The sequence below is a fragment of the Arachis hypogaea genome, chromosome 15 (genome assembly GCF_003086295.3).
Source record: "Arachis hypogaea cultivar Tifrunner chromosome 15, arahy.Tifrunner.gnm2.J5K5, whole genome shotgun sequence".
In the NCBI taxonomy this organism is placed as follows: Eukaryota; Viridiplantae; Streptophyta; class Magnoliopsida; order Fabales; family Fabaceae; genus Arachis; species Arachis hypogaea.
The window spans coordinates 90,216,266-90,230,637 of NC_092050.1; the positions used below are offsets into that span (position 1 = coordinate 90,216,266).

Genomic DNA, 14,372 nt, shown 5'->3' on the forward strand with positions numbered 1-14,372 from the left:
GAAGAATAACAATGGGTGAGATTCATTAGGGATTGGAGATATTATAATCCTTCATGAATCAATGGGTCTCAACTTCATTCTCAATCATATGAAGTAGATCTATGGCAGATTGTAATTAACTGAGTTCCAATTCCTTAACAACCTAATTTCTGTTAACACAATCAATTGCCAATTCCTTGATCTAATCCATAAGCCACACAAGCTCTTAGGATCTCAATTCGAACCAGGAATTTATTGATCAAAAGAGTTGTGAGGGAAAGAGCTTCAAACTAAATTCTATGATCCCTCTTCCAAGGCTCACATAGAGACTCAAGTATATCTAAACCCCCTTCCGGTAGTGAATAGATATATTAAGCACATAAATTTTCCCTTAGCTACAACAAGCGGATTGAGAAGAAGAAGAATTTCATTCATTCACTTGAATTACAATAGAGCTCCTCCCCCTAATTATGAGGGATTTAGTTGATCATTGCTCTGGAAAACTTAGAAAGAAAAACAAAGCACATGAAAAGTAAACTAAGTACAAAGAAATTGATTCAGAGTTTCCCAATTCGGATCCTCTTATGCAAGAGTCTGTCCTCCATTCAAGTTCAAAACTCTTCCTATATATACTACTTTTGTGATCTTCAAATGAGTCTTCAAGTATTTCGATGTGGGCCCGTTGGCCATAGTTGAAGCAAAATTAGGAGTGGCCCTTTCTTAAGTTAACGCTTGCGTTGACGCAGTAACATTGGCTCATTAACACCCTTATACTTGCATGAGTGCCCCTGGAGCTGGCATTAATACTGGCGTTAGGGTGCTAACGCTGTGATGAGCGGATAATTTATACGCTTTTTGGCATTGTTTTTAGTATGTTTTTGAAAGTAGGATCTAGTTACTTTTAGGGATGTTTTTATTAGTTTTTATGTTAAACTCACATTTCTAGACTTTACTATGATTTTGTGTGTTTTTCTGTGATTTCAGGTATTTTCTGGCTGAAATTGAGGGACTTGAGCAAAAATCAGATTCAGAGGTAGAAGAAGGACTGCTGATGCTGTTGGATTCTAACCTCCCTACACTCAAAGTGGATTTTCTGGACCTACAGAACTCAAAATGGCGCACTTCCAATAGCGTTGGAAAGTAGACATCCAGGGCTTTCCAGCAATATATAATAGTCCATACTTTGGCCGAGTTTAGATGACGCAAAAGGGCGTTGAACGCCAGTTCTACGCTGCAGTCTGGAGTTAAACGCCAGAAACACGTCACGAACCAGAGTTGAACGCCAAAAACACGTTACAACTTGGCGTTCAACTCCAAAAGAAGCCTCTGCACGTGTAAAATTCAAGCTCAGCCCAAGCACACACCAAGTGGGCCCCGAAAGTGGATTTATGCATCAATTACTTACTTCTGTAAACCCTAGTAGCTAGTCTAGTATATATAGAACTTTTTATCATTGTATTCATAGTCTTGGTTACTCCGGTTCCCCTCTGGGGCCGAGACCAATGAACTCCATGATCACTTATGTATTTTTAACGGTAGAGTTTCTACACTCCATAGATTAAGGTGTGGAGCTCTGCTGTTCCTCATTATTTAATACAAAGTACTACTGTTTTATATTCAATTCAACTTATTCCGCTTCTAAGATATCCATTCGCACCCAAGAACATGATGAATGTGATGATTATGTGACGCTCATCATCTTTCTCACTTATGAACGCGTGCCTGACAAACACTTCCGTTCTACATGCAAACAAGCTAGAATGAGTATCTCTTAGATATCTAATACAGAGGACCGAGTCTGAGATATTAGAATCTTCGTGGTATAAGTTAGAACCCATGGATGGCCATTCCTGAGAGCCGGAAAGTCTAAACCTTGTCTGTGGTTTTCCGAGTAGGATCTGGGAAGGGATGGTTGTGACGAACTTCAAACTCGCGAGGGCTGGGCGTAGTGACAGACGCAAAAGGAGGGTGAGTCCTATTCCAGTATGATCGAGAACCTCCAGATGATTAGCCATGCCGTGACAGAGCATTTGGACCTTTTTCACAGAGAGGATGGGATGTAGCCATTGACAATGGTGATGCCTTACAGAAAGCTTGCCATGGAAAGGAGTAGGACTGGTTGGATGAAGACAGCAGGAAAGCAGAGGTTCAGAGGAACGAAAGCATCTCTATACGCTTATCTGAAATTCTCACCAATGAATTGCATAAGTATTTTATCTTTATTTTCTGTTTATTTATTATTATTATTCGAAAATTCCATAACCATTTGATATCCGCCTCACTGAGATTTACAAGATGACCATAGCTTTCTTCATACCAACAATCTCCGTGGGATCGACCCTTACTCACGTAAGGTTTTATTACTTGGACGACCCAGTGCACTTGCTGGTTAGTTGTATCGAAGTTGTGACAAATTATGAATTAAGATTAGAGCACCAAGTTTTTGGAGCCATTACCAGGGATCACAATTTCGTGCACCAAGTTTTTGGTGCCGTTGTCGGGGATTGTTCGACTTTGGACAACTGACGGTTCATCTTGTTGCTCAGATTAGGTAATTTTCTTCTTGTTTCAACTTTTATTTGGTTTTCAAAAAAAAAACTTTTTCAAAAATTTTTTTTCCTTTGTTTTCGAGAATTATTTTAAAATTTTTAAGAATGAATTCTAAAGTTTCAAAATGGTATGCTGAAGTTTGGCTGGCTAGTGAGCCATGTTTAATTCCTGGACAGAAGCTTTAGACTAAGAGTGCAAGATTCTTGGAATTCATATTAAAAATTTTGAAATCCTTATTTTCTTTTTCGAATAATTTTCGAAAAATACAAAAAAATTTATAAAATCATAAAAATAAAAAATATTTTTGTGTTTCTTGTTTGAGTCTTGAGTCAATTTTTAAGTTTGGTGTCAATTGCATTTTTTCTAAAAAAAGTTTTATGCATTTTTCGAAAATTCATGCATTCATAGTGTTCTTCACGATCTTCAAGTTGTTCTTGGCCAGTCTTCTTGTTTGATCTTCATATTTTCTTGTTTTGTGTCTTTTCTTGTTTTTCATATGCATTCATGCATTGCATTCATCATGATCTTCAAGTTGTTCTTGATAAACCTTCTTGATTGATCTTCATATTATATTGTTCTGTGTTGTATGGTGTTTTTCATATGCATTCTTGAATTCTTAGTGTCTAAATATTAAAAATTTCTAAGTTTGGTGTCTTGCATGTTTTTTTTTCTTGAAAATTTTTCAAAAATAAGTCTTGATGTTCATCTTGATCTTCAAAGTGTTCTTGGTGTTCATCTTGACATTCATAGTGTTCTTGCATGCATTGTGTGTTTTGATTCATAATTTTTATGTTATGAGTCTTTTTCATGTTTTTCTCTTTCATCATTAAAAATTCAAAAATCAAAAAAATATGGATTGACTTTTTCAAAAATTTTTAAAATTCAATTGTTTCTTATGAGTCAAATCAAATTTTCAATTTAAAAATCTGATCTTTTTCTAAATCTTTTTCAAAAATCATATCTTTTTCATTTTTCTTATTTATTTTAAAATATTTTAAAATTATTTTTTAAAAATCTTTTTCTTAATTTTACATCATATTTTCGAAAATATCATCAACAATTAATGTTTTGATTCAAAAATTTCAAGTTTGTTACTTACTTGTTAAGAAAGATTCAAACTTTGAGTTCTAGAATCATATCTTGTGATTTCTTGTGAATCAAGTCATTAATTGTGATTTTAAAAATCAAATTTTTTTCAAAACTAATTTCAATCATATCTTTTCAAAAATATCTTTTTATCTTATCATTTTCGAATATCTTTTCTAACTTCTTATCTTCTTATCTTTTAAAATTTGATTTTCAAAATTTGTTTCAACTAACTAATTAACTTTTTGTTTGTTTCTTATCTCTTTCAAAACTACCAAACTAACTATCCCTCTCTAATTTTCGAAAATACCTCCCTCTTTTTCAAAAATTATTTTTAATTAATTAATTGTTTCAATTTTTAATTCTAACTTTATTTCTTATCTAATTTTCGAAAATAACTAACCCCTTTTCAAAAGTTATTTTCGAAAACTTCTTCCTCTCATCTCATTCTATTTATTTAATTACTTACTAACACTTCTCTTCATCCCATATCTCTGCTCTCCTCACCCTTGTGTTTGGATTCTCCTCCCTTCTCTTTCCTTATATTACATTCTTTTCTTCTTCTACTCACACAAAGGAATCTCTATACTGTGACATAGAGGATTTTATATTTTCTTTGTTATTCCCTTCTTTGTCATATGAGCAGGAGCAAGGACAAGAACATTCTAGTTGAAGCAGATCCTGAACCTGAAAGGACTTTGAAAAGGAAACTAAAAGAAGTTAAAATACAACAATCCAGAGACAACCTTACAGGAATTTTCGAACAATAAGAGGAGATGGCAGCCGAAAATAATAATAATGCAAGGAGGATGCTTGGTGACTTCACTGCACCTAATTTCAATTTACATGGAAGAAGCATCTCCATCCCTACCATTGGAGCAAACAATTTTGAGCTTAAACCTCAATTAGTTTCTCTGATGCAACAAAACTGCAAGTTTCATGGACTTCCATCTGAAGATCCTTTTCAGTTCTTAACTGAATTCTTGCAGATATGTGATACTGTTAAGACTAATGGAGTAGATCCTGAAGTCTACAGGCTCATGCTTTTCCCTTTTGCTGTGAGAGACAGAGCTAGAATATGGTTGGATTCTCAACCTAAAGATAGTCTGAACACTTGGGATAAGCTGGTCACGACTTTCTTAGCCAAGTTCTTTCCTCCTCAAAAGCTGAGTAAGCTTAGAGTGGATGTTCAAACCTTCAGACAGAAAGAAGGTGAATCCCTTTATGAAGCTTGGTAGAGATACAAGCAACTGACCAAAAAGTGTCCTTCTGACATGCTTTCAGAATGGACCATCCTGGACATATTCTATGATGGTCTGTCTGAATTAGCTAAGCTGTCATTGGATACTTCTGCAGGAGGATCCATTCACCTAAAGAAAACGCCTGCAGAAGCTCAAGAACTTATTGACATGGTTGCTAACAACCAGTTTATGTACACTTCTGAGAGGAATCCTGTGAGTAATGGGACGCCTCAGAAGAATGGAGTTCTTGAAATTGATACTCTGAATGCCATATTGGCTCAAAATAAAATATTGACTCAGCAAGTCAATATGATTTCTCAGAGTCTGAATTGAATGCAAGCTGCATCCAACAGTACTCAAGAGGCATCTTCTGAAGAAGAAGCTTATGATCTTGAGAACCCTGCAATAGCAGAGGTGAATTACATGGGTGAACCTTATGGAAACACCTATAATTCCTCATGGAGAAATCACCCAAATCTCTCATGGAAGGATCAAAAAAAGCCTTAACAAGGCTTTACTAATGGTGGAAGAAACAGGTTTAACAATAGTAAACCTTTTCCATCATCCACTCAGCAACAGACAGAGAATTCTGAGCAGAATCCATCTAGCTTAGCAAATTTAATCTCTGATCTATCTAAGGCCACTATGAGTTTCATGAATGAAACAAGGTCCTCCATTAGAAATTTGGAGGCACAAGTGGGCCAGCTGAGTAAGAAGATCACTGAAACCCCTCCTAATGCTCTCCCAAGCAATACAGAAGAAAATCCAAAAGGAGAGTGCAAGGCCATTGATATAACCATCATGGCCGAATTCAAGAAGGAAGGGGAGGACGTGAATCCCAAGGAGGAAGACCTCCTGGGACGTCCAGTGCTCAATAAGGAGTTCCCCTCTGAGGAACCAAAGGAATCTGAGACTCATCTAGAGACCATAGAGATTCTATTGAACCTCCTTACGCCATTCATGAGCTCTGAAGAGTACTCTTCCTCTGAAGAGAATGAAGATGTTACTGAAGAGCAAGTTGCCAAGTTCCTTGGTGCAATCATGAAGCTGAATGCCAATTTATTTGGTAGTGAGACTTGGGGAGATGAACCTCCCCTGTTCACCAATGAACTAAATGTATTGGATCAACTGAGATTACCTCAGAAGAAATAGGATCCTGGAAAGTTCCTAATACCTTGTACCATAGGCACCATGACCTTTGAGAAGGCTCTATGTGACCTTGGGTCAGGGATAAACCTCATGCCACTCTCTGTAATGGAGAAACTGGGAATCTTTGAGGTACAAGCTGCTAGAATCTCATTAGAGATGGCAGACAATTCAAGAAAACAGGCTTATGGACAAGTAGAGGACGTGCTAGTAAAGGTTGAAGGCCTTTACATCCCTGCTGATTTCATAATCCTAGATACTGGGAAGGATGAGGATGAATCCATCATCCTTGGAAGACCCTTCCTAGCCACAGCAAGAACTGTGATTGATGTTGACAGAGGTGAACTAGTCCTTCAATTGAATGAGGACTCTCTTGTGTTTAAAACTCAAGGACATCCTTCTGTAAACATGGAAAAGAGGCACAGTAAGCTTCTCTCAGTACAGAGTCAACTAAAGCCCCCACAGTCAAACTCTAAGTTTGGTGTTGGGAGGCCTCAGCCAAACTCTAAGTTTGGTGTTGAACTCCCATATCCAAACTCTAAGTTTGGTGTTAGGAGTCTATAAAATTGACCTGATCACCTGTGTGGCTCCATGAGAGCCCATTGTCAAGCTATTGACATTAAAGAAGCGCTTGTTGGGAGGCAACCCAATTTTTATTTATCTAATTTTATTTTTATTTTTATTTTATTGTTTTTTCATGTTTTATTAGGTTCATGATCATGTAGAGTCACAAAATAAATAGAAAAATCAAAAACAGAATTAAAAACAGTAGAAGAAAAATCACACCCTGGAGGAAGGACTTACTGGCGTTTAAACGCCAGTAAGGAGCATTTGGCTGGCGTTCAACGCCAGAATAGAGCATGGATCTGGCGTTGAACGCCAGAAACAAGCATAGAACTGGCGTTCAACACCAGAAACATGCTACATCTGGGCGTTGAACGCCCAGAACAAGCATCAGTTCGGCGTTTAAACGCCAGAATTGCATGCAAAGGCATTTTACATGCCTAATTGGTGCAGGGATGTAAATCCTTGACACCTCAAGATCTATGGACCTCACAGGATCATCTCAAGATCTATGGACCCCACAGGATCCCCACCTTCCCTCCTCATAATCCTAGATTCTTCCACATCTTCTTCTTCTTCTATTCTTTCTTCTTTTGCTCGAGGGTGAGCAACATTCTAAGTTTGGTGTGGTAAAAGCATAGTTCTTTTTGTTTTTCCATAACCATTGATGGCACCTAAGGCCAGAGAAACCTCTAGAAAGAGGAAAGGGAAGAAAAAAGCTTCCATCAAGGGTCTATAGCTCAGTGGTAGAACATTTGACTGCAAATCAAGAGATCCCTGAGACACCTCAGGGGATACATTTTCCTCCACACAATTATTGGGAGCAAATAAGGGTGGAACATCAAGGGCACTCCATCGTCCTCCATGAAATTAGAGAAGATCAAAGAGCTATGAGGGAGGAGCAACAAAGACAAGGAAGAGACATAGAAGAGCTCAAGAACATCATTGGTTCCTCAAGAAGAAAACGCCACCATCACTAAGGTGGACTCATTCCTTGTTCTCAAATTTTCTGTTTTTCGTTTTCTTTATGTTAAGTGCTTATCTATGTTAGTGTCTTATTACATGATCAATAGTATTTAGTAACTTTGTCTTAAAGTTATGAATGTCCTATGAATCCATCACCTCTCTTAAATGAAAAATGTTTTTAATTCAAAAGAACAAGAAGTACATGAGTTTCGAATTTATCCTTGAACTTAGTTTAATTATATTGATGTGGTGACAATACTTTTTATTTTCTGAATGAATGCTTGAACCGTGCATATGTCTTTTGAAGTTGTTGTTTATGAATGTTAAATATGTTGGCTCTTGAAAGAATGATGACAAGGAGACATGTTATTTGATAATCTGAAAAATCATAAAAATGATTCTTGAAGCAAGAAAAAGCAGTGAATACAAAAAGCTTGCAGAAAAAAAATGGCGAAAAAAATAGAAAAAGAAAAAGCAAGCAGAAAAAGCCAAAAGCTCTTAAAACCAAAAGGCAAGAGCAAAAAGCCAATAACCCTTAAAACCAAAAGGCAAGGGTAAATAAAAAGGATCCCAAGGCTTTGAGCATCAGTGGATAGGAGGGCCTAAAGGAATAAAATCCTGGCCTAAGCGGCTAAACCAAGGTGTCCCTAACCATGTGCTTGTGGCGTGAAGGTGTCAAGTGAAAACTTGAGACTGAGCGGTTAAAGTCAAGGTCCAAAGCAAAAATAGAGTGTGCTTAAGAACCCTAGACACCTCTAATTGGGGACTTTAGCAAAGCTGAGTCACAATCTAGAAAGGTTCACCCAATTATGTGTCTGTGGCATTTGTGTATCCGGTGGTAATACTGGAAAACAAAGTGCTTAGGGCCATGGCCAAGACCCATAAAGTAGTTGTGTTCAAGAATCAACATACTGAACTAGGAGAATCAATAACACTATCTGAACTCTGAGTTCCTATAGATGCCAATCATTCTGAACCTCAATGGATAAAGTGAGATGCCAAAACTATTCAAGAGGGAAAAAGCTACAAGTCCCTCTCATCTGATTGGAGCTATGTTTCATTGATAGCTTGGAATTTATAGTATATTCCCTTCTTTTTATCCTATTTGATTTTCAGTTGCTTGGGGACAAGCAACAATTTAAGTTTGGTGTTGTGATGAACGGATATTTATAAGCTTTTTGGCATTGTTTTTAGTATGTTTTTAGTAGGATCTAGTTACTTTTAGGGATGTTTTTATTAGTTTTTATGTTAAATTCATATTTCTAGACTTTACTATGATTTTATATATTTTTCTGTGATTTCAGGTATTTTCTGGCTGAAATTGAGGGACTTGAGCAAAAATCAGATTCAGAGGTAGAAGAAGGACTGCTGATGCTGTTGGATTCTGACCTCCCTGCACTCAAAGTGGATTTTCTGGAGCTACCGAACTCAAAATGGCGTGCTTCCAATTGCGTTGGAAGTTAGACATCCAAGGCTTTCCAGAAATATATAATAGTCCATACTTTGGCCGAGTTTAGACGACGCAAAAGGGCGTTGAACGCCAGTTCTACGCTGCAGTCTAGAGTTCAACGCCAGAAACACGTCACGAACCAGACTTGAACGCCAAAAACACGTTACAACTTGGCGTTCAACTCCAAAAGAAGCCTCTGCACATGTAAACTTCAAGCTCAGCCCAAGCACACACCAAGTGGGCCCCGGAAGTGGATTTATGCATCAATTACTTACTTCTGTAAACCCTAGTAGCTAGTCTAGTATATATAGAACTTTTTATCATTGTATTCATAGTCTTGGTTACTCCGGTTCCCCTCTGGGGCCGAGACCAACGAACTCCATGATCACTTATGTATTTTCAATGGTAGAGTTTCTGCACTCCATAGATTAAGGTGTGGAGCTCTGCTGTTCCTCATGATTTAATGCAAAGTACTACTGTTTTATATTCAATTCAACTTATTCCGCTTCTAAGATATCCATTCGCACCCAAGAACATGATGAATGTGATGATTATGTGATGCTCATCATCATTCTCACTTATGAACGCGTGCCTGACAAACACTTCCGTTCTACATGCAAACAAGCTAGAATGAGTATCTCTTAGATATCTAATATAGAGGACCGAGTCCGAGATATTAGAATCTTCGTGGTATAGGTTAGAACCCATGGATGGCCATTCCTGAAATCCGGAAAGTCTAAACCTTGTCTGTGGTATTCCGAGTAGGATCTGGGAAGGGATGGTTGTGACGAACTTTAAACTCGCGAGTGCTGGGCGTAGTGACAGACGCAAAAGGAGGGTGAATCCTATTCCAGTATGATCGAGAACCTCCAGATGATTAGCCGTGCCGTGACAGAGCATTTGGACCTTTTTCACAGAGAGGATGGGATGTAGCCATTGACAACAGTGATGCCTTACAGAAAGCTTGCCATGGAAAGGAGTAGGACTGGTTGAATGAAGACAGCAGGAAAGCAGAGGTTCAGAGGAACGAAAGCATCTCTATACGCTTATCTGAAATTCTCACCAATGAATTGCATAAGTATTTCTATCCTTATTTTCTGTTTATTTATTATTATTATTCAAAAATTCCATAACCATTTGATATCCGCCTGACTGAGATTTACAAGATGACCATAGCTTGCTTCATACCAATAATCTCCGTGGGATCGACCCTTACTCACGTAAGGTTTTATTACTTGGACGACCTAGTGCACTTGCTGGTTAGTTGTATCGAAGTTGTGACAAATGATGAATTAAGATTAGAGCACCAAGTTTTTGGAGCCATTACCAGTGATCACAATTTCGTGCACCACGCTGCCACTAACGCCAGCCTTTAAACTCATTCTGGTGTTGCTACTGGCGTTAACACACTAACGTTGCCATTAACACTCCTCTTGTTGTGCTACGCATTCTGTCATATGCACGCTCATCATTTTGATTTTTGTCTCTTGTGCGTGCGCATACTGCTTCGTGCGTGTACATCCTGGTCATTTTTGCCACTTGTGCGTACGTACCCTACTTCGTGCGTCCGCACATTGACCAATTTTCCTCTGGTGCGTATGCACACTACTCTGTGAGTACACACACTAGCCAATTCTTCCAGCCCCAACTTTGTGCCATGATTGAAGACGTTAGTGTGCTAATATTGGTGGTGTTAGCACACTAACATTGGCACCTTCTTCCTTGTGTAGTGGCATTGGTGAGCTAACTTTGGCCACTAACGCTCCCTTCTTCCTTGACCAACGTTGGCACTGGCATTAGTGGGTTAACTTAGCCACTAACGCCAGCTTCTTCTTCTTCTTCGAGCACGTTAGCACTGACATTAGTGGGCTAACATGACCACTAACGGTAGCACCTCTTCATTGGCAATGTTGGCACTGGTGTTAGTGGGCTAACTTGGCCAATAACGCCAGCACCTCTTCATTGAGTCAGCGTTAACCATGGTGTTAGTGTGCTAACTTGGCCACTAACACCACAGCCTCTCTGCTTCTTCTCTGCTTCTCCTCTGCTTTTCTTTGCCTATCATCAATCAAACAAGTACATCAAAGCTCTGCCATAATCACAAGATATTGTATCATTCGATGCATCAAGTAGTTCTTGCATACATCTCATGAAAATTATTATAATTTACTTATGTTTGATGAATCAAGGTATGCATAGATAACTCATCCAAATGCTTACTTATTGGTGAAGATAATGCATAAAACCAAGTCAAAACTATAGAAAATGGCTTGTGAAACTAGGTATAGATGCCTAGGCATCACAACATCGAACTTAAATCTTGCTTGTCCCCAAGCAAGTAGTAAAGCATAAGAAAAATGCATGAAACCATAAAGAAGCATGAGTTATTGAGAGATGTTCAATCCTGGTTTATAGGGTTTCATCCATAACATCTTTGAAGTTCCTAATTTTATTGGTTTCTAGTTTATAGCATCCCCTTAAATACTAACTCTGTTGCTTCTATGAAACCCTTTTATACATTGATCCTTGGTTTGAACTTTTTTCTTTTCTTTTTCTCCTTGCTAGAGGCTTATTCCTTTTATTGAAGCTTAGTGTTCTGTGTTAAGGCAACTCTTTATGATATGCTTTCAGTCAACACTCCCGACCCAATTAGTTTAAGGTGTTAGGTATTGATGCACCCCTTAGGACTTACTGACTCAAGCCTCTCCTCAACACATACACACCATAGGCACTTGACTTGCAATTTAACATTGAGACATTCATGCCCAACACCTCTTTGGGTTGCTAAATGCTTTGTAGAAAGGTTGCTCTTGGTAATGGACTTTTGGTTGATAATCCCGGGTTAGTTAACCCAAGTTATCAAGTGATGAAGCGCTCCTTAGAACCTAATCATCCAAGCATATCCTTATACAAAAGCATCACAGGCATATATCTTTAGGGTCAAGCTATTGGTGCCTAGCTTATTCATTTCTTATTCTTTCTTCATTCTTCTTTTTCTTTTTCTTTTTTTTGCAAGGATCTTTTATTCACAAGGGTTTTATAGAATGCACACTAAGAATATACTTAAGAGAGCATTCTACCCTTCCACTTTATTTGTGAACTTACCAAGTACTCAAGCATGTACCACCACATAACCTTAGGATTTTATTCAATCTTCTACCAAATTGAACTTTTACTCTTCTCAATTTCATAACATTTTTCTTTTATTAAGACTTAGGAAAACAAAGCATACAATTTAAGTAAGGTGAAGTGATATAGGCATTAGACTAACAAGCAAAAAATAAAAATTAACCTAATGTAAATGAATCATGGTTAAAAGGACACTAATCAACAGGGGCACAATTGCACTTTCAATCAACACATTTAAGCTAGAGATAGTCAAGTAACAATACAACCACTCGGTGTCCACTTGTTTCTTCCTTGTCATCACCATTTTTAGCTTTTGTATCCTTCTTTATCTCCTTAGATGATGGTGCATATTTCCTCCAAGAGATTGAATGACTTCTTGCAAAGATATCTAAAGTTGCTTGTTCTCCAAGCACTTTGAGAAATGGTTAGCATGCTTGTATGTTTGTAAGCTTCTGAACTTGCTTTGGTGTGTGAACATTAAACTTAGTTCCTTGCCTACTTCTTTATGCAGTAAATTTGAATGCATGCATGAAACATTGTTTGCTTTTATTAAGAAAGCAAACTATGAACTAGAAAGTAAATAAGTGTTAAGTAGTTTCCATGATTGTTTGGAGTTAGTGACTAGTCATGCTATTTGGAGGGTTGCAATGTGTTTTCATGAAATCTATGGTGGAACACCAAACTTAGCATCACACATTCACCCTTGAATTTTTCACCTATGACTTCACTTTGGTGTGCAAGACCAAACTTAACTCCTTGCAATACAGGAAAATCCACTTAACTCTCTTATTGAATCAACTAAGAAAAGAAAATTACCTCTGGTTGGGTTGCCTCCCAACAAGCGCTCTTTTATCGTTATTAGCTGGACGTCTTTCCTTCTTATTCAAGTCAGCTCATGAATGCTCCTCCTCCTTGTTCCATGGTCCTCCCAGGTAGTGCTTCACCCTGTGACTGTTTATTGTGAATGTATCCTTTGAAGCTTCATTCAGGAGTTCAAGATTTCCATGTGGGGAGACCATAGTCACCACATAAGGACTGGTCCATTTAGACTTGAGTTTGCCGGGGAAGATCTTGAGTCTAGAATTATACACTAGCACTTGTTGCCCTGGCTTAAAATCTCTTTTTGAAATTTTCTTGTCATGCCATCTTTTGGTCCTGTCCTTGTAGATCTTAGCATTATCATAAGCTTCCAGTCTAAATTCATTCAATTCATTGAGCTGTAGTAATCTCTTTTCTCCTGCTATTTGAGAATCGAGATTGAGGAGCTTGGCAGCCAAAAAGGCTTGTGCTCGAGCTCCACTGGGAGGTGGCAGGCTTTGCCATAAAGTAGCTAAAATGGTGACCTCTCGATGGGAGTTTTGAATGCAGTTCTATATGCCCACAGGGCATCATCTAGCTTCCTTGCCCAGTCTTTCCTTGTTGCTCCCACTGTTTTTTCTAGAATCTTTTTCAGTTCTCTGTTTGCCAATTCAGCCTGGCCATTGGTCGGAGGGTGGTATGGTGTAGCTACTTTGTGAGTTACTCCATATTTATGGAGCAAGGTGTTCATTTGCTTGTTGCAAAAGTGACTACCACCATCATTAATGAGACCTTTAGGCACTCTGAATCTGGTGAAGATATACTTCTTGAGGAATTGGAGAACAATTTGTGCATCACATGTAGTTGTTGCTATGGCATCCACCCATTTGGAGACATATTCCATTGCTACCAATATGTACTTGAATGAGTATGACGGGGGAAAGGGTCCCATGAAATCTATGCCCCATATGTCAACAACTCTACCTCCAAGATAAAGTTCTGAGGCATTTCATTTCTCTTTGTTAGGTTCTCTGCTCTTTGGCATTCATCACATTGATTTACAAATTCCCGGGCATCTTTGAATATAGATGGCCAATACAAGCCACTTTGAAGAACTTTGACAACTGTTCTTTCGAACCCAAAATGTCCACCATAACCTGAACTGTGATAGTGCAATAGGATATTTCTCATCTCACTTTCTGGTACACACCTTCTGATCATCCCATTTGGACGTCTCTTGAATAAAAAGGGTTCATCCCACAAGAATTGCTTGGCTTCAGTGAGAAACTTCTTCTCTTGGTCCTTGGAATCCACCACTATCTGATTGTACCCAGAATACCCATCCAAGAAGCAATAATAAGCATGACCAGCCAGCCTTTCCAGCATCTGATCAATGAAGGAAAGAGGGAAATGATCCTTCCTTGTGGCTTCATTCAATCGTATATAGTCAATGCATATCCTCC

The 14,372-nt window shown here is 38.2% G+C and overlaps 1 protein-coding gene across 1 annotated transcript; it reads right to left on the bottom strand.

Annotated features, from left to right (window-relative positions):
* Positions 1–13,004: 13,004 nt before the first annotated feature.
* On the bottom strand, positions 13,005–13,813 carry LOC112748604 (uncharacterized). Its single transcript, XM_025796833.1, has 2 exons — positions 13,455–13,813; positions 13,005–13,305 (listed from the first exon to the last, which is right to left on the bottom strand). Exons 1-2 carry the CDS (start codon positions 13,811–13,813, stop codon positions 13,005–13,007), a joined length of 660 nt encoding a protein of 219 aa, XP_025652618.1.
* Between the last annotated feature and the right edge of the window lie 559 nt (positions 13,814–14,372).